This window comes from Asterias rubens, chromosome 22, assembly GCF_902459465.1.
Source record: "Asterias rubens chromosome 22, eAstRub1.3, whole genome shotgun sequence".
Taxonomy (NCBI): Eukaryota; Metazoa; Echinodermata; class Asteroidea; order Forcipulatida; family Asteriidae; genus Asterias; species Asterias rubens.
In genome coordinates, this window is record NC_047083.1 from 2,581,700 (window position 1) to 2,600,314 (window position 18,615).

The 18,615-nt window shown below is 38.8% G+C and overlaps 2 protein-coding genes across 2 annotated transcripts; one reads left to right on the forward strand and one right to left on the reverse strand.

Moving 5' to 3' along the window:
* Positions 1 to 741: 741 nt before the first annotated feature.
* LOC117305168 (DNA damage-regulated autophagy modulator protein 1-like) lies at positions 742 to 6,832 on the reverse strand. The gene is made up of 8 exons (XM_033789969.1): positions 6,550 to 6,832; positions 5,269 to 5,370; positions 4,775 to 4,828; positions 4,127 to 4,194; positions 3,475 to 3,620; positions 2,421 to 2,598; positions 1,661 to 1,710; positions 742 to 1,061 (listed from the first exon to the last, which is right to left on the reverse strand). Exons 1-8 carry the CDS (start codon positions 6,627 to 6,629, stop codon positions 915 to 917), a joined length of 825 nt encoding a protein of 274 aa, XP_033645860.1. The 5' UTR covers positions 6,630 to 6,832; the 3' UTR covers positions 742 to 914.
* A 1,333-nt stretch (positions 6,833 to 8,165) lies between these two features.
* On the forward strand, positions 8,166 to 14,509 carry LOC117305246 (DNA damage-regulated autophagy modulator protein 1-like). Its single transcript, XM_033790076.1, has 7 exons — positions 8,166 to 8,269; positions 9,588 to 9,715; positions 10,366 to 10,433; positions 10,947 to 11,089; positions 12,069 to 12,246; positions 12,510 to 12,598; positions 13,971 to 14,509. Exons 1-7 carry the CDS (start codon positions 8,264 to 8,266, stop codon positions 14,166 to 14,168), a joined length of 810 nt encoding a protein of 269 aa, XP_033645967.1. The 5' UTR covers positions 8,166 to 8,263; the 3' UTR covers positions 14,169 to 14,509.
* The last annotated feature ends 4,106 nt before the right edge of the window (positions 14,510 to 18,615 follow it).

Below are 18,615 nucleotides of genomic sequence, written 5' to 3' on the forward strand. Positions count from 1 at the left end.
AATAAATTACAAAACAGCTAAGGAGAACCTTGTTTAATAGCAATTATGATGATGACGGAATAAACATTGTTCATAATTATACACATGTCTATTTTAAAGATTATTAAGAAAAATTACGCCTAATAATTTTGGCAAAATGTTGTTATAATTTAAGCAAAATTTTCTGATTGAAGCAGCTAATATAGATTTTCTCGGTCAATTTCGGAAAATGAGCAGCCAATTTAACCACCAGCTTATTCTATTTGGCACGAAATTGAATGCCACTGAAAAGGGTCATTCGATTTCATTTTAAGACTAGTCAAATGTACTTTTACGTTATTCGATTTAACAAAATAATCATTCAATTCATCAAAGCAGCATTCAAATTCACAGACGCTTCTTGAGGCGTGTGTGTCACGAAAAAGAATGACGATACGCTAAATTGAACAGGGTGCTAAAGGAATTTGACTCGGACTCAAAACGAAATTGAACGTCCGAATTCTGAGTTTGAAACGCAGTAAAACTGGACAGGCAAAACAGTTTTAATTCGAATGCATGAAAATGAAATTGACTCCTCGTTTGCCGAAATTGGCCAAGAAAACCTATATTACCAGCAGATGTTTAGTGTCTGATTTATGTTTGTGCTCATGTGTTTTCTTTGGTTTCTTCCGCAAGGATAGGGAAAAGACACGTAATTGCTTTCCAGAACGAGTGATTTCATTGGATAAACGTGCAGTTACGTAAGCTTTCCATGTGTTTTGATTGGTCCAAAGTCACGTGGTTGGTAGCTACACTGTACTTTCGGTCGTCTGCAAAGGTGATTATAGACGGGAATTGAATCCCTTGCATAATTATCACGAGCCTCGAAGTGTGACGTCAGATGTTCAGGCTAAACAAAAGCCTTCTCCTTCCCTTTTCCAAAAAAAGGCAGGACGCTAGATGACGTCATAATCCAATAATAACCTTTGACCCTGTGTGACCCCGATCGTCCCGAACTCTCGATAGAATGTGATGAAGAAGAAGATAAAGGCGATTGCGTTGGCCCACTCCGAGGTCGTGCTGATGATGTGGAACGCAAACCCCTGAAACGAAGGGGAAAATAATGACAGGGTTGGTCACAGCCATTCAATTTTATAAAATTTTACGCAAAAAAAAACAAAAAAAAACAGAGAAACAACTATACAAACAATAACACCCCCAATACCCCAAAACAACACGCAAACAAATAAACAAACAAACAAACAAACAAACAAACAAACAAACAAACAAACAAACAAACAAACAAACAAACAAACAAACAAACAAACAAACAAACAAACAAACAAACAAACAAACAAACGAACAAACGAACAAACAAACAAACAAACAAACAAACAAACAAATACCCAAACAAACAACAAAACAACCAACAAAACAGTGACACCAAACTCCATGCCTGCATAAACAGATGCCCGATATAAGTTATGACAGTGTTTATCAGTTTCCCTTTTGACGAATATTCATTGATAGTAGTTAATAAACCTGGGCCCAGTTTCATGACTCTGCTTTACCATTGTGAAATACGCTTGACGTAAGCGCAAAATTCCCCCCAGGTACCGATTCTACTGCTAAGCAGAGCCATGAAACTGGGCACTGGTACCGGTATAACGGAATTAGCTAAAATAGCGAGCAATATACATACCACATGTTCTGGAAGCCGTTCTAGGTGAGACAATTCATCAAACACCAAGTCTAACACAACTGAGTCAAGGTATTCAATTAAAGTACACAAATTTACTCGGTACAAATGAAATTTGCACACACGTACAAAAATAATTCTAAGCTCGAAAGAAGTTTCTATATATGCATAACAAGTTTTAAACACTCTTTTCCCCCCCACCTTTTTTCAACAAAACTTGACGACTAATGAAGCTAAAACATTTACAGGTGGTACCAATGTCATAGTAATAATAATAGTGCATGGCTTCTTATAGCGCGCATATTCGTCACTCATGACGCTCCTGGCGCCGTAACATACACTATTTCTTGCAAGATGTGGGGGTCCTGCGTCTGAAATAATTGAGATCTATACATGTACTTCTTTTATAGCACCATGAGGGTTTACAAGGTGCTGCGGCGCAAGTTGCTGCCGATCAGACCAGGAACACCGGAGCAAACACCCTCTCTTTTCGTTTAGTGCACTGGGTTCTTTGACATGCGTTACACAACACATGAGACCAAATGCTTTGCGTCCCATCCGAAGGACGAATGTGTCTTTCTGGGCAATTCGAACCCACACACTCTGCTGATCAGAAACACCAGAGTTTGAATTCGGTGCATGCTCTTAACCGCTCGGCCACGACACTTCCACAAAAAACAAAAGACCAAAAACAAAAAGGTATCAAAACCCTTTGACTGATAAGCAATGCAGTCATGTCTTATATAAAATTTCAAATGGATACTTGTGATGATGAAGACTGCAGTAAAGATGGAGGCCCACAACCGCAGACGACACGTAAGTAGTGAGCAGTACTGAGGCGACAATTTGTAAGAAATCCAACTCTGGGTGAATCCATAAATGGACCCTCCACCGAAGCATAGAGCCCCGCCTATCAGGTGTACCGAGTTTATGTTGGGTTTCTGTTGAAGACACAGACACAATCTTGTCACTGGTAGTCAAGTTAGTGGTTATTAGGGCATTGTCATACGAGGCAACTTTTACAGGTAACTTCAAAAGCAACAAAACTGCAGGTTCCACTTCATAAACATCGATGTGTGTTAAAGGCAGTGGACACTATTGGTAATTACTCAAAATAATGATTGGCATAAAACCTTTCTTGGTGACGAGTAATGGGGAGAGGTTGATGGTATAAAACATCGTGAGAAACGGCTCCCTCTGAAGTGACGTAGTTTTCGAGAAAGAAGTAATTTTCCACAATTTGATTTCGAGACCTCAGATTTAGAACTTGAGGTCTCGAAATCAACCATCTAAAGTCACATAACTTCCTGTGACAAGGGTTTTTCTTTCTTTCATTATTATCTCGCAAATTCGATGACCGATTGAGCTCAAATTTTCACAGGTTTGTTATTTTATGCATATGTTGAGATACACCAACTGTGAAGGCTAGTCTTTGACAATTACCAATAGTGTCCACTGTCTTTAAGTATGAATCTTTCATTATATTTTGATGCGTCTCGCGTCGCGGCAGAATGCAAAACCGAAGGGGGGGGGGTGACACGTTCCTCAAATAAAATGACAATAATAATTGATATTGTGTGCGGTATACTCGAATTTCGGGTTGAGTGAAACAATTCCAGGGGTCGATTTCACAAAGAGTTTGGACTAGTCCTAACTTAGGACTAGTCCTAGGAGATATACAAATTGCATGGGTAGTCCCAGGTTAGGACGAGTAACTGGTCCTAACTCGAGATAAGACTAGTCCTAACTCTTTGTGACATCCACCCCAGGAGGGAGGAGGGACAAATCGATTTTTATTTTTATGGATGGCACCTTACCTGGAAGTTTGCTGCTAGGCTCATCCCAAGAGCTGCCAGGCAGCCGAAGACAACTGCAGCGTCATTCCACTTTAAGACTATCCCTGGAACATCTTGACGGTAGTCTTCGTTAACTTGCTTGTAACGAACATAAACTGAGGTAAAAGCTGGGGGGGGGGTGAAATAATGAAAAATAAAGAAAAATAAAGTGAAATAATGAAACTTCACTAGAAAAATATAAAAGTTCCAAGTCCTTCGCATGTGGATTATTTACCAGTCTGGCTACCATAGACAAAATCCATACTCTTGGTTCAATTTCCGTTTTGGTATCGAACCGAGTCTGCTGCTGAAAACACCAGGGCCCAATTTCATAGAGCTGCTTAAGCAAAAAAAAATTGCTTAAGCAAAAAAATCTTTGCTTTGTAAAATCAGATTACCTGCTGTAAGACTCCACTCAATTGTTATGCTAAGTAAACAACAGCTAAATATTAGTCACAAGCAATGTACATGGCATGAAATTTTTGCCAGTAACATGTGTAAAATAAGCAAGCTATTTGCGTGCTTAAGCAAATTTTTTGCTTAAGCAGCTCTATGAAGTTGAGCCCAGAGCTCGAGTCCGGTGAACTATAGGGGCTCGGACACAATACACGCCAACACTGTTTTCGTGACTTACCAAAAAACCCAGCCAGGTTCATGAGTTGACTGAAAATACAACTCTCGGGGGGCGTCGTTCCATCGTCACTGTAATAAAACAAAATACAAAGAATGAATTTGTTTTCCCCCTTTATACAATTTTTTCACAAATACTTGAATGTCTCAGTTATTGAAAAGATAGAGATACGGACATTCTAACCATTTAAAAAACGTTATTGTCCAACCGCAAATGTCACACAACGGTTATTATGAAGTTCAAAGTTGAAATGGAGTTTGTAAAAGTGAAAACAAAGTAAAGAAAAGACGTATTTTAAAAGTAACAATAAAACACTATTAGAGAGGGTTAGAAGATCTAGGTAGGAAGTAGTCTTGAAGTCAAGACGGTAATTGTTAAGCGCTACCTACGACTGGTGTATGTGTTTAATCGCACTGTGACTGTTGCATGAACGGCAGATAAATAGGCACCGCCTAACGACTTGTCATCAAGTCTAGATAGGAAGCGGCAGTTCTAGGGGTGATAAAGGGACTTCCCAGGTCTTTTGTAAGTTGCGCAATTCGGCAACAGGGTCCTTTAAAGGGGTAACAAGCGAAGCAGACCCGAGGCTGTACATGAAATTAATAATTGTTTTCTCCATTTATTTATTTTATGATCAAACTTTATACGTACCTTATGTAGGGGAATATTGGATCGACATGTCCCAGTTTAACAGCTATCCCATACCTGCAAAAATTATAAACAACTATTAAAACAGTATTTTTGACCATCCTGTTAGTTCTGGCCACCATTTCCAGCGAGTTTACAAACTTGTTGAAACCATTATTGCTTGTGCACGGGAGGAAATTTGATCCTGCTCGACGAAATTGCCGCTGTCATCGTGGTGCAGTTTTTATGGGGAATTTTGTTTTGCTAAATCAATTCAAAAGGGAAATCTTTAAATACAAATCAGGAAAACAAATTTAAGGATGGCAATTCTGTAAAAGTGAGACAAAATGCGCACGGAAGGGCATTTAAAGCTCGGAAGAATCGTCCCTTTTGTTTTTTTATTTATGCGTTCTAGGCCTACCATTTCCACTATTTTAGTTCAAAGAACTTCTTGCAAATTTTAACCCTAGAGTTGAAACTGACTGTCATCCGGGTACCCAGCAATTAAGAGTACTTACGGTATTACCATCGAAAGAAACAAGAAGATACCCATCAATAATGGCAACCAGCGAAGTCTCGACGAACGGGAGTGCTTTATTCTGCGTTTAAGATTCTGTGGACTAAAGAGATACAAGACAAATTCTTATCCGAAATAAGATTTTGCTAATGATTGCCTGGTGAAAAACTGGCTATAATATTTTCTTTAGACATGATTCAATCATGCTTGCTGATCTATATTTATTTTATTCTACTTACTTATTTTAATTCTCAGACAATACATAAATTAAAAATAAAACAAGCAGAGGCCGTCCAGGGAAAGGCAAAAGTCATAAAAACTGTCCATCAAACAAAAACGATGTGGCCTCCCAGACCTTGCTCATAAAAAGGGTAAACATTTATATACTTTACATAACACAGAAATCTAAAATTGACTTCTTTTTTTTAGTCGGAAGCCAATGATCTCTAGAAAGGTTATACGCTGTATAGCAGCTTAAAAAGAAAAAGTTTGGCCAAGGTTGTCAATAAAAATGGAAGTTCCTACCTCACTTTAACTAGACTTGACTCAAGTCCCCATCCCGTGCCATCGCCAGAAAACTACTGTTTTGAAATGCTAGCTCTGCATTCCCCAACCTGTTCCGCATTTTGACGGCGAGCGCGCCTGCAACAGAGCCCCATTTCATAGAGCTGCTTAAGCACAACATTTTGCTCACGCAAAAAATTCTTGCTTAGTAAAATCAGATTACCAGCCAAGACTCCACTTTAATTGTTATGCTAAGAAAGCTGCAGCAAATGTACAGTCACAAGCAATGTATATGGCGTGACATTTTTGCCAGTAACATGTGTAAAATAAGCGAGCTATTTTCAAGGTTAAGCAAATCTTTTGCTTGAGCAGCTCATATGAGATTGAGCCCCTTGTTTGCTAGTTTAGTTGGTGCGATATGCTTGGGGACCTCTCACACGAGCATGGGACTTGAATCAAGTCTACACTTCAACCTGCCCACAATGACTTCCATTTTTATCACATGAATTGTGGTGTATTTCGCGTGGGATGGTAGACAATAATCCACACACTGTGCAAAGGAGCTGCCATACTGGAAAAACGTTTTATTAACTATACTTGGTAATGCAGGTCATGGTGTGACCTTTGACATGAGCTGTGTGCAAAGTAGACAGTACTTAATATTCATGAGCTGGGTGTAACCAAGTGGGCCAAAGCAAATATATCACATGAATGTTCGTTTCCCCCTCGTCTCCAATGCGGCACATTTGAATAGAATTATCATTGAACAAACTTATACCTTATGTTTATGGAGCCGTAGTCTGTACTCGCTTCACCACTCCCAGACTCCTCACTCTTCATTTCAACAATTTCACTCATGTTTATCAGTTTTCACTCCGAGTTCCACTAGTTTTTCATTCAGGTTATAATACACTGGAACAATACAATGTTCGTCGCCGCAGTTTACTTTTAAAGAACTTGACGTTTCAAAATCCCTTGTTGGCGAATTACCAGGAAATAATAGTTGAAAGTGAAATATCATAATATTATTATAGACCTAATACAATTATTAGTTTCTGTGCTTGTGAACCGGTGACATTATTACGCATGCACCCATTGATCAATGTCACGAGAAAAGCGACCTGGTTTGGGGGAAGTCCCCATTTCAGTGGTGATGTCATGTATTGTGACACTCGGACTAAAGAGACCACTAATAAAATGGGATAGGCTACGAGGATAAAACAAATAGGTCAATGAGTCAATATAGTAGTCAATAGTCAACAGTCTGTTTTCTACCTCCATGGTTTTATTGTCACACATTATGATTAACGGTGAAAGTCACTTTGGTTTGCGAGTCTAAAAACATTAAAATTACAAAAAAAATACAGAATAAACCAAAACTAAGTGTGAGGCAACAACAAAGGGCACAATGTAAGTGGGACCCGAGTTTTAGCCGAATTTGTTTTCTCTGGACGACTGATCAAAACGATTTATGAAACTTTTGGCATAAGGGGGGGGGGGGTGTACATTGTCCACTGTAGAATGTACACCCGACATTTTACAGGAAGAGGTATTGACTATAGAACATTAATTTGAATCTTAGAAAGTTAACACGCATGATAAAGCCGAATGCTTTCTTATTTTTAGACCTCTGGAACGGCACCCTTATGCAACCGTAGGGCGTTTATTAAAGTTCATTTCGCACTGAACATTTTGTGCCTAAATGTTTACAGGTTTAATTTTAGGACACACGAAAGTGATGATATGACAAAAGTACCATTAAAAAGTATCCTGCCTCAGAAACAAAATAATTTCTCACTCAAAAATTGAGACATTTCAAGCGCCCAAATGAAGCCTTTTATTATAGGCATCTGAAAGCACAAAAACTTGTGCAACAAGGGCGTTTTTCTTTCATTATTCTCTTGCAACTTCGATGAGGAAGAGGTTCTTTTCTTTAATTCCTATGCAGAAGGGGTTCTTCTCTTTAATTCGTTAATTGACAATTAAAATAATGTTATGCATAGTCTGCACACAAGCAACTGTGTACACAGTCAGGTGACTAAAGGTCACAAAAGGTCACCTGAACCACGGAGCTTGTGTCACTGTCACATGCTTCACTGTTGATCACTGTCACGTGCTTCACTGTTGATGTTTCCATTCACATGGACTGGTTTATACCATTTTGTAAAAATAGGTAATTTCTTTACGGCAAACAAATGATTATTTTGTCATACTCATTAAATAAGAATGTTTTAACCCATACTAAATAGTTATAAATCTCAAATCCATTTCATTACAACTAATAAGTAGACTAGGTACAGAATGTTGGTTTTAAAAGAATCCTCAAGTATGATTATTTCTGTCAATCCCTAAAAAGTGTTCTCAACCTAACGTTGGTGGTGCGCTTTCTTTAGGGAGAGTCCCTTTTTCTCCTCTAAGATGTAGCGACAATCATGGGTTCTTTGTTCAGTCCTTCAAGTTCACCTTCATTTCATGGCGTTAGTGTGTAAAATATGACTGTAAGTAAAACTTTTAAAATAGTATTGGTATATTACCTGGTAGTGGAAGCTGTGATATTTAGAGACTTTTTTTGTTACTGTCTAATAATATTAATATTAATTTGTGTAAATTGTTGTCATTTTCTTGGTTCGGTTGTTCACCGTCTCTAGCTAGTTATGCATGTATGCATGTTAGTTATAACAACTAGGCCTACAGCTATCGTCTCCACCTGGATAGCGGAACGAACTTCATAATAGTTCTAGGAGTAGCCTACAGCTAGCCTAAAATCGGTCCAAGAAATATATAAGACCATAGAGTAAGGACAGAGATGACCCAGTAATTTAACTGGGTCTAGAGAAATATCTTGTGACTTCCGTGTTTCTGTTGTTTCACTTTTGTTTTAACAACACATAAGACCATAGAGTAAGGACAGAGATGACCCAGTAATTTAACTGGGTCTAGAGTTAAAGTGCAGTGTTATTAAAGGAACACGTTGCCTTGAATAGGTAGAGTTGGTCTTTAAAAAGCATTTGTAACCGTTTGTTATAAAATGCATATGGGTAGAAAGATGTTGTAAATACAATGATCCACACAAACATGCCTCGAAATTGCACGGTTTTCCTTTTACCTCGTCGACTAACACGGTCGGCCGTTTATGGGAGTCAAATGTTTGACTCCCATAACTGGCCGACCATGTTAGTTCGCACAGTAAAAGGAAAACCACGCAATTTCGAGGCAAATTTGTGTGGATCATTGTATTCTACTTTTAAAACATCTTTCCAACCATATGCATTTTATAAAAAACGGTTACAAACGCTTTTTATAGACCAACTCGTCCGATCCAAGGCAACGTGTTCCTTTAATAGACCATGGATGGAACTGGGGCTCTGTAATTTTTTTTAAATAGTGACATTTGCATTCTTACACTACAGCCAATCTCCTTCATTAACATACACTACTTAATAGAAACATTGGATGAACGTCAATGAATACAAATTGCACATTTTAAAAACAAGTCGTCAAGAAATTGTGATTCAGTAACTAGGGGGGTTCGAACCCACAACCATGTAATTGCAAGTCTGGTGATCCCCCTCCGTCAGCAGAACAGATCGAGGGTTGTGATAGTTCTGTGGGAGGATCGATGGTTAGGAATACCGCAACCTGCAGGAGGATCGAGGGTTGTGATTATCGTAATCTGCGGAAGGGATTAAGTGTTCCTAAACCCTTGGATGCCTAAAATCCACTATTGAAACAACCTATAGATACAGAAAAAAAAAATAAAGAATATCGACTGATTTGTTCGGGTAAATGAATTAAAATCTCATTTTCTTCACACAGATTGCCAAGATGAGGAGCCTCAGCTTTCTACCAATTTGTTTGTTTTTATTACTGGTCGTCACTCTTGTCACAACCTATACTATTGCTGTCCTCAGAGGAGATGTGGAAGTTTTTTTTCCATATATAAGGTTTGTTAATCATCCCCCCCCCACGCTCTACCATCCTACTTCCCCCAATGTTTGATTGTCATTGCTCAGTTGACTCTGCCTTACACTTCAACCAATCAAAAGTCAAACCAAACGCCAATTATGCCCTTAACTTTTTAGTGACTGATAGTCTCTCTAGACTGGTCAGTGCTTTTCAACACTGAACTACTTAGCCAGACAACTTGGAGAGAATTCTGACTAGTCCTAAGGGGTCGATTTCAAAGGCCGAGTCACACTGCAGCGATAAGAAAACGATAACGATCACGATGCAAAGAGAACACGTTATATTGGTTGATTTGCTCCACGCAGAATACACACACGCTCATTCAACCAATAGAATGCGTTCTCTTTGCGTCGTTATCGTTCTCGTTTGCTGCAGTGGGACCGGGCCTTTAGGACTAGTCCTAGGAGATATTAAAAACGTATGGCTAGTCCTAAGTTAAGACGAAAAACGTATGGCTAGTCCTAAGTTAAGACGAGTAACTCGTCCTAAGTCGAGATAAGACTAGTCTTAACTCTTTGTGAAATCACCCCAGGTGTTTTAATTGACCGTTTTAACTGATCATTGTTAAGGGAGAATGCCGGTAGTTAGGGGCAGATCTGTAATAAATAAATTTTGTTTTGTTTTCTAGTGATACTGGAGGGAAGCCGCCGGAAAGCTGCATTTTCGGTCAGTTTGTGAATGTGGCTTGTGTACTATGTAAGTATTTTTCCCATCAACAGTTTTGTTCTTTTTGCGCTATAGAAGACGTCATTATTATTATTTACTGCAAACCGAATAACATTGATACCTTACCATGCATTGTCTCAAAGCATACAGGTTTAAAGGCAATGGGCGCGTTTGGTAGTTGTCAAAGACCAGTCTTCTCACTTGGTGTATCTCAACATATGCATGAAATAACAAATCTGTGAAAATTTGGGCTCTATTGGTCGTTGAAGTTGCGAGAGAATCATGAAAAATAAAAACACCCTTGTCACACAAGTTGTGTGCTTTCAGATGCTTGAATTCAAGGAATTTGATTCAAATTTTTTAGTGACGAATTACTTCTTTCTCAAAAACTAGGTTACTCCATAGGGAGCTGTTTTTCACAATGTTTTATACTATCAACAGCCATTAATCGTTACCAAGTAAATTTTATGCTAATAAGTAGTATGACTAGTTACCGATAGTGTCCAGTGCCTTTAAGAATGTTTTGTCTCTCCTATTGCTCAGTACTTGCTACACTTTACGTTCGTTTCAAAGAAGTGGATACCATAGCGGGCCTTCCTTCGACGCAGATCAATGGACTCAACAAAGTCAGTGCCGTGCTCGGAGTCGCAGCAACACTAGGGATGAGTGTGGTCGCAAACTTCCAGGTGAGTCGTCTGGCAACCAGACAGTCGCTAGACAATCCTTCAATCCTTTCGGCTTAAATTTTACTATAACTTAACTCGCAGGTTTACTATTCATATTTATGTTTATAGTTACTCTTATTCTCCACAACCGCATGCAAAGCTTCAAACATCATTTAGTATTCAAGTTGTTAGACAGGACTGTGGCTGGGTGTTGACAGAGGTCACCAAGGTCAACTGACTGCAGGACAAATATTGCCAATGCATCATGAGAATTAAAAACTAGTCGCAACTATGATGTAGACTTCACTAGTCACCCTGGCCTAAACCTTGTGATTGCAAGTCCTGCAGTCAGTTGACCTTGGTGACCTCTGTCAACACCCAGCCACAGTCCTGTCTAACAACTTGAATACTAAATGGTGTTTGAAGCTTTGCATGCGGTTGTGGAGAATAAGAGTAACTATCAATATAAATATGAATAGTAAACCTGCGAGTACAACCGTGAGTAAAATCTCTTTTGAAGGAGTGCATGGTGGCTCTGAAAAGAGCCGGTTTGGTCTATACTTGAATACGATACATAAATTGTTCAGGCCTGTATGCTTAATTTTGAATTGGCAAGTGCACTGAGGCATTTTTTCCCCTAAAGGGCACCCTTTGAAGAAATTGTAAATATGTACTGAAGCATTTCAAGGGCACAAGGGCAATGACTCAAGGGCATTGAGGCAATCGCATTTGTTGACTAAGTTAAGTATCAGGCCTGGAAATTTCGAACTGCCTCTAGCTATCACCAGGCAATCTCGGTTGTCTAGTTGCAAAGGTTGTGGGTTCGAATCCCACCCGAGTAATATGCCTATGTGATTTGTTTATACACAGCTTTGGAAAGTGCACAGTAATATACAGTGCTTACACAGATCAGTGTTTCTGGGTAAACAAATTTATCCCAGAAGCAAATTTCAATTTTTTGACACCATCTTTGTTTTTTCTTCGGCACTTCTATATGCAGGACACCAACGTATTTGTGGTGCATCGTATCGGCGCCTACACCTTGTTTGTCTGCATGACTCTTTATTCCATGCTACACACAATGATCACCTATCTACTATGCCCAGAGTACAGCAAACCGCTCGTTGGCATGGTTCGTCTCTTGCTGTCGTTGTTGATGTTCTTCACCATGGCTACATGTATCCTTTAATCTAAACTATCAAAAACTTTGCCTCTTTTGTCAATGTCTTTGTTCGGGGGCCAAATTCTTCAAAGGTCATGGGTTCAAATCCCACCCGAGTAATATGCCTGTGATATTTTTTCACAGGACTCGGGGAAAGTACCGAATACACAGTGCTAGCACACATTGGTGTTTGGGCAAAACCAAAATTAGTATTTTGTTATCCCCAATGCAAATTTCCATCTTTTAAAGATTGTTTTCCTTAGCGTAATTCTCCTGTAGGCTTTACAACGTCTTCTGTAGCCTCGGCAGAATGGATGAACCACCATAACCCAAATGACACCGAGTTCTTCTGGAAACCAACCGATGGGGTAAGTCAGTAAATCCGACCATTCCCATGGTCGGAGAAACTTTCGAGAGAAATTCAGAACCAACCTCTGCTCTCCTGATCCCAATTTCATTAAGTCTCCTGGGGATGACTAGAGCAAGCTAGTCGAAACGGTGAGACCAATTCAAGAACTGACTCCGCGGTAGTGCAGTTAATTACGATCCTATCAGCTAAAGTAGTAGTGCCAGCCAATTTTCTATACCTTCCGCCCAGGTTGTAGTAAAAACGCAGGACAGTTCTTTTCAGAATTGAGAAGTCTCCCGAACATCCGAAAAATCTACTCCGTGGTAGTTAGAATAGAGAAAGACGTTCTCTAAAGAACAAACAGCAAACCAAATGTATATATTGATACCTCACCATGCAATGCCTCAAATCCTATAATATTCATTAAGACTGTTAGCACAAAAACTTGCTGAGCACAGACAAAAACTTGCTTTAATAGCAGACACTGGTTACCAGCCTAAATTCAACAAAGTTTACATTGGTTCAACTGGTGCCCACTCATTATTTTGCTTAGAAAGAAAATCTTAAGCAGTATTTTCTACTCCAATTCAGTTTCAGCTCACCCCAAACTTCTGCGTTTATGAACTATAATGTCAAAGTTGTTGCTCCTTAACAACTAAACTTAAAGAGTCTATTATTTTTGTACTCTACCACTAAGGGTTATGACTTTCATATATATAGCAAGTACAATGTGCGAATGGGCACTGCCCACCTCCTTAAACAATAAGTTTGTGACCCTCGATGTTTTCTGCTACAGTACATGTAGTTTCAGCTAAGCAACTCCATGAATTTGTAGTCAAAGTGGTTCCTCCTTACAGGGATGCTGCAGTGAATTAAAATAAAACAGTTAATTTTGCTGTCATTTATTTCTGATATATGTATTGAACATCAATAAAATGTGTTTTGTTCTTTCCCCCGACATATCTCACTTGCAAAATTAGCGAATAAGTCATGGCCCCCCCTTTTTTGGATTGTTACCGCCCCCCTACCATCGACGTCACGTCGGGAATTCAAACATATCATCGGCAAAAAGAGTCTGGTCCCTAACTACACGCGCCTAGGTACCAGGCCACACAGTGCACACGTCTCTATAATGCACACAGCCAGGGGGCCCGACGACTCGGGTTCCCGACATGACGTCACGTTCATGCTCCCTTTTAGGGGCGGGGTGGGTTCCCCCAATCTCTTGAAAACCATTTTTAAAATACTTGCGTAATTTAAAAAAATATATAAAAAAATATTTCAGGTTTAAAAAGTCATGTTTAATCGTTTAAATTATTTAAAAAAACACTGCAGCCACCCTTTAACAAATAAACTTAAAGAGTCTTTTATTTTTGTACTCTACCACTCAGGGTTATGACTTCCATATAGCGAGTACAATGTGCGAATGGGCACTGGCCGTCTCCTTCGCATTGTTCTGTCTCACCTTTGTCAGCGAGTTCCGACACATCAGCCTAGGCATCAACATGTTTCTTCACACGGAGTCGTTCAGCGCTGTCGGGCTCGGAAATGATATCCAGCCGAATGAGCGGACCAGACTATTTGTATGAAAAAGGTGTCTATGGCCCTTTTAAAACCATGATTTCTGCTTTGGATTCGGCTTCAGGCTTTGTTCTCTTGTCTGAAGCTCTGAATGCTTACGCAAAGCACGCGCTAATTGTCAAAACAACCGCAGGGCCAAGCTAGCCTGAGCCGAATTTGGAGCCGAAGCTGTGGATTTGAAAAGGGACCTAGTTTTGATATGCCGAATGGCCAAGCGCACCTGACTTAAGCTTGGGGTCTAACTTCTTTGAGTTGCTTAAGGTTTAAGTTTAAAAAGAGGCTAAGATAGGACACATATTTTTTATCCATACATAGTATGTTTTGAGACTTTGAAATGGGAAAAAAAAAACTCAATTTACCCATAAATGATCCATTATAAGAAACCAAATTTGTCAAGGGTCGTGGGTTTGAATCCCACCCGAGTAATTTGCCTAAAAGTTAGTCTGTTTTACCATTGAGAGGCTGAGCGCTGTAAGTATCATTATTATTATTATCTCTGATATTACTGAGCCGCTTCCCATCCAGGTTGCCTCAAACCAAAATTCGATCAAATAGGGCTGTTTTCTCAGCACCCTCAAACGAAAATGTTCATAATGCCCCTGCCAAACCATGAAACAATTTAAAGTATTACACAAACCAAATTGCCACGATAAAACTGAAATGATTATTTATGTTCAATGAAATAATATAAAATAGACCCTTGTACATTTCGCCACAAAGCTCAAACATTTGCTCTTATTATGCCAAAACTTTTGTATAGCATGAACCAAATCGCCTTCGCCACAATAAAACTGAAATGATTATTTATCTTAAAATGAAATATGAAATATACAACGTTAATTGAACAACGCCAATCACCAAAATGAAAGACCTGTCATCGGCCGGAAGATTTGCATGGCATGCCCACCTTGATTGACCGTTATGGCTCCCTTTTAACATCGGTCTTATCACAGTCACCATTGATCGATGTTAAAGATAGTGGACACTATTGGTAATTGTCAAAGACTAGCCTTCACAGTTGGTGTATCTCAACATATAAAGACTTCTAGCTAAAAGTCTTTTTATTATTTTAGTGAGAAAATACCTCTTTCTCAAAAACTACGTTACTTCAGAGGGAGTCATTTCCAATGCTCGTTACCAAACCAGTTTTTAACTTCATATTTGTTTTGAGTAATTACCAAACGTGTACCTTCCCTTTAAAACAATTGATTGGTTCCAAAAAAACAGATATGTTACCTCAAGTCTGGGATCTTGAGACATCTCCAGATTGTTTTTTTCATGACTTTTCAAGACAGTATTTTATGGAAAACAACTTTTCTACCAGGCATGATATACTTCGAACTCAGTCTGATTTCTGATTTTTTGTAGCCCTTTGAAAATCAGACTATTTGTTATTCAGTAGTCTGAAATGTACATAAAAGCCTACACCATGTGTACAGTACTTGTAGCTAAGACCTTATACTCAGAAAGTTTCCCCACTTTTTTTCCCAAGTAACAAAATATCATGCCTGTGCAGTACTGACAATGTCTTTAAAGGAACACGTTGCTTTCGATCGGTCGAGTTGGTCTTTGAAACGCGTTTGTAACCGTTTTTTATAAAATGCAAATGGGTAGAAAGATGTTGTAAAAGTAGAATACAATGATCCACACAAACATGCCTCGAAATTGCACGGTTTTCCTTTTACCTCGCCGACTAATACCGTCGGCCATTTATGGGAGTCAAATTTTTGACTCCCTTAAATGGCCGACCATGTTAGTTCGCCCAGTAAAAGGACAACCACGCAATTTCGAGGCAAATTTGTGTGGATCATTGTATTCTACTTTTAAAACATCTTTCCAACCATATGCATTTTATAAAAAACGGTTACAAACGCTTTTTATAGACCAACTCGTCCGATCCAAGGCAACGTGTTCCTTTAAAATGTTTGTTTTTAAATGCGTTTGTTTTACATATAATATGGTTAGATAGATTATAAGATTATTTTTAGTAGATTTTTATTTTTACATTATATTTTATTTTGGCAGCTTGCTATGCCTACCTCCACTTACGTCCATACCTAAGTTTGTAAGCCATAAAAAACAGTTCTGTCTTTAAACAATTTTTTTTATTTTTTATGTAAAAAAGTGTTTAAACAAATATTAGAGTTTATTTGGGCAGCTTGCCTTGTCCGTCCTCAACTTATATTCAGAGACTTTATATTTATGTGTTAGTATGTAAGCCATAAAGCAGTACTCGCTCCGTCTTTAAAAACTTTCTTGTTTTGCTATATAGGCCTAATATTTGTTTGAGAAAAAAACAATAAACGAATTGCATGAGCTGAGTTAACTCAAGTCTACTTATGAAGTTTTGTAATTTTGGTGTTAAAACAATTTTTGACTATCCCGTATATGCTTGTAATCTGTGTTTAATTAGCAACATTGGATATTTAAAGACACTGGACACTTGGTAGTTGGTGTATCTCAACATAATATGCATTAAAAATTTGAGCTCAATCGGTCATCAAAGTTGCGAGATAATGATGAAAGAATAATAACCCTTGTAACACGAAGTTGTGTGCGTTTAGATGGTTGATTTCGAGACCTCAAGCTCTAAATCTGAGGTCTCGAAATCAAATTTGTCGAAAATTACTTCTTTTATCGAAAACTATGGCACTTCAGAGGGAGCCGTTTCTCACAATTTTTATACCATCAATCTCTCCCCGTTACTCGTCACGAAGAAAGGTTTTATGCCAATAATTATTTTGAGTAGTTACCAATAGTGTCCACTGCCTTTAACCCATATCGACTTGCATGCTGCTAACGACACTTCAGGAAATTCACGATCAAAGTGTACTGGGTTTACCGCCATCATTGGCTTTGATTTAGTCATGGGTATGAACTCCATGATTAAAGGCAGTGGACACTATTGGTAATTACTCAAAATAATTATTAGCATTAAACCTTACTTGGTAACAAGTAATGGGGAGCTGGTGATGGTATAAAACCTTGTGAGAAATGGCTCCCTCTGAAGTAACCTAGTTTTCGAGAAAGAAGTAATTTTCCACCAATTTGATTTCGAGACCTCAGATTTAGAAATTGAGGTCTCGAAATCAAGCATCTGAAAGCACACAACTTCGTGTGACAAGGGTATTTTGTCTTTCATTATTATCTCGCAACTTCGACAACCAATTGAGCTCAAATTTTCACAGGTTTGTTATTTTATGCAAATGTTTAGATACACCAAGTTGAGAAGACTGATCTTTGACAATTACCAATAGTGTCTAGTGTCTTTATGTGAACATCTGACGTCACACTTCGAGGCTCGTGAATTATGCCAGAGAGTGGCCCTCAAGCCTTGGTCAATAGTCACCTTTCACCTACATTTATTCGCAGACGGTCGAAAGTTAAGCTGCCAAACGTCACCTCGGACCAATCGAAACACAGATACAGAGAGCTTACGTCACAGTGCACGTTCATCCAATGAAATCATTGTATATTGGATTTGAAATCATTGTACTGAGCAAGAGGTTCGGGGGTGTCACCCTAGGTTTTTCCCGTCTAATTGCGCCAGTCCCGGGTTTTATACTAGATTTTATTATTATTATTTTTTTTTCTCGGGGGGGGGGGGGGTAGCATGACTTTGTGTCAAGGCGTGGTATTTGTTCCATCGTATTTGTGTTTACTTTGCATCGCAACTGTTTTACATTTTTACCGCGTCTTCTACATTGTTATTATTGGGAGTGTCATTTTGTTCTGTTGCTTGTTTACTGTGGGTTTCCCGCCCCATTGAGAGAGCATGAGGCTTGGGTAGCCAACCATAGGGTTTTGCCGTCGAGTTGCGCCACTGTTGTTTTTTTGTCGTAGATTTAAATAATGTATGATTTTTTTTTCTTGCGGGGGAGGGGCATGACCTTGTCTTCAGGTGTGGTATTTTTTCCATCGTAACTTTACTTTGCGTCGCAACTGTTTTTTAAAGCTTTTTTACATCGGTTTTTATTTGGGAGTGACATCTTTCTGTCGCATTGTTACTATGGGCTTTCCCGGCAAATTGCAACACTTATCCACTTATTTTAGCACCGGCTTATTGGTTTGATGAATGCTCCGTTGAATCAGCATTCAACAGTCAAAAGAAGTGATTCAATTTCTCCAGTTTAGCATTCACTGGCCAAAATAATAAGATTATTCAAGTTTCAAAAGTTTAAAGCAATCGCACAAAACAGTTTTGTCCAAATGCCTACACTTCGTGTGTCACAACTTGTATATAAAATAACAAACCTGTAAAAATTTAGGCTCAATCGGTCATCGGAGTCGGGAGAAAATAACGGGAAAACCAACCCTTGTTTCCGCAAGTTTCGCCGTGTCATGACATGTGTTTAAAATGAATTGGTTATTCTCGATATCGAGAAATAATTTTTTTAATGTTTCCTTAAAAAAGTAAAGCATTTCATGGAATAATATTTCAACGGAAGTCGTTTA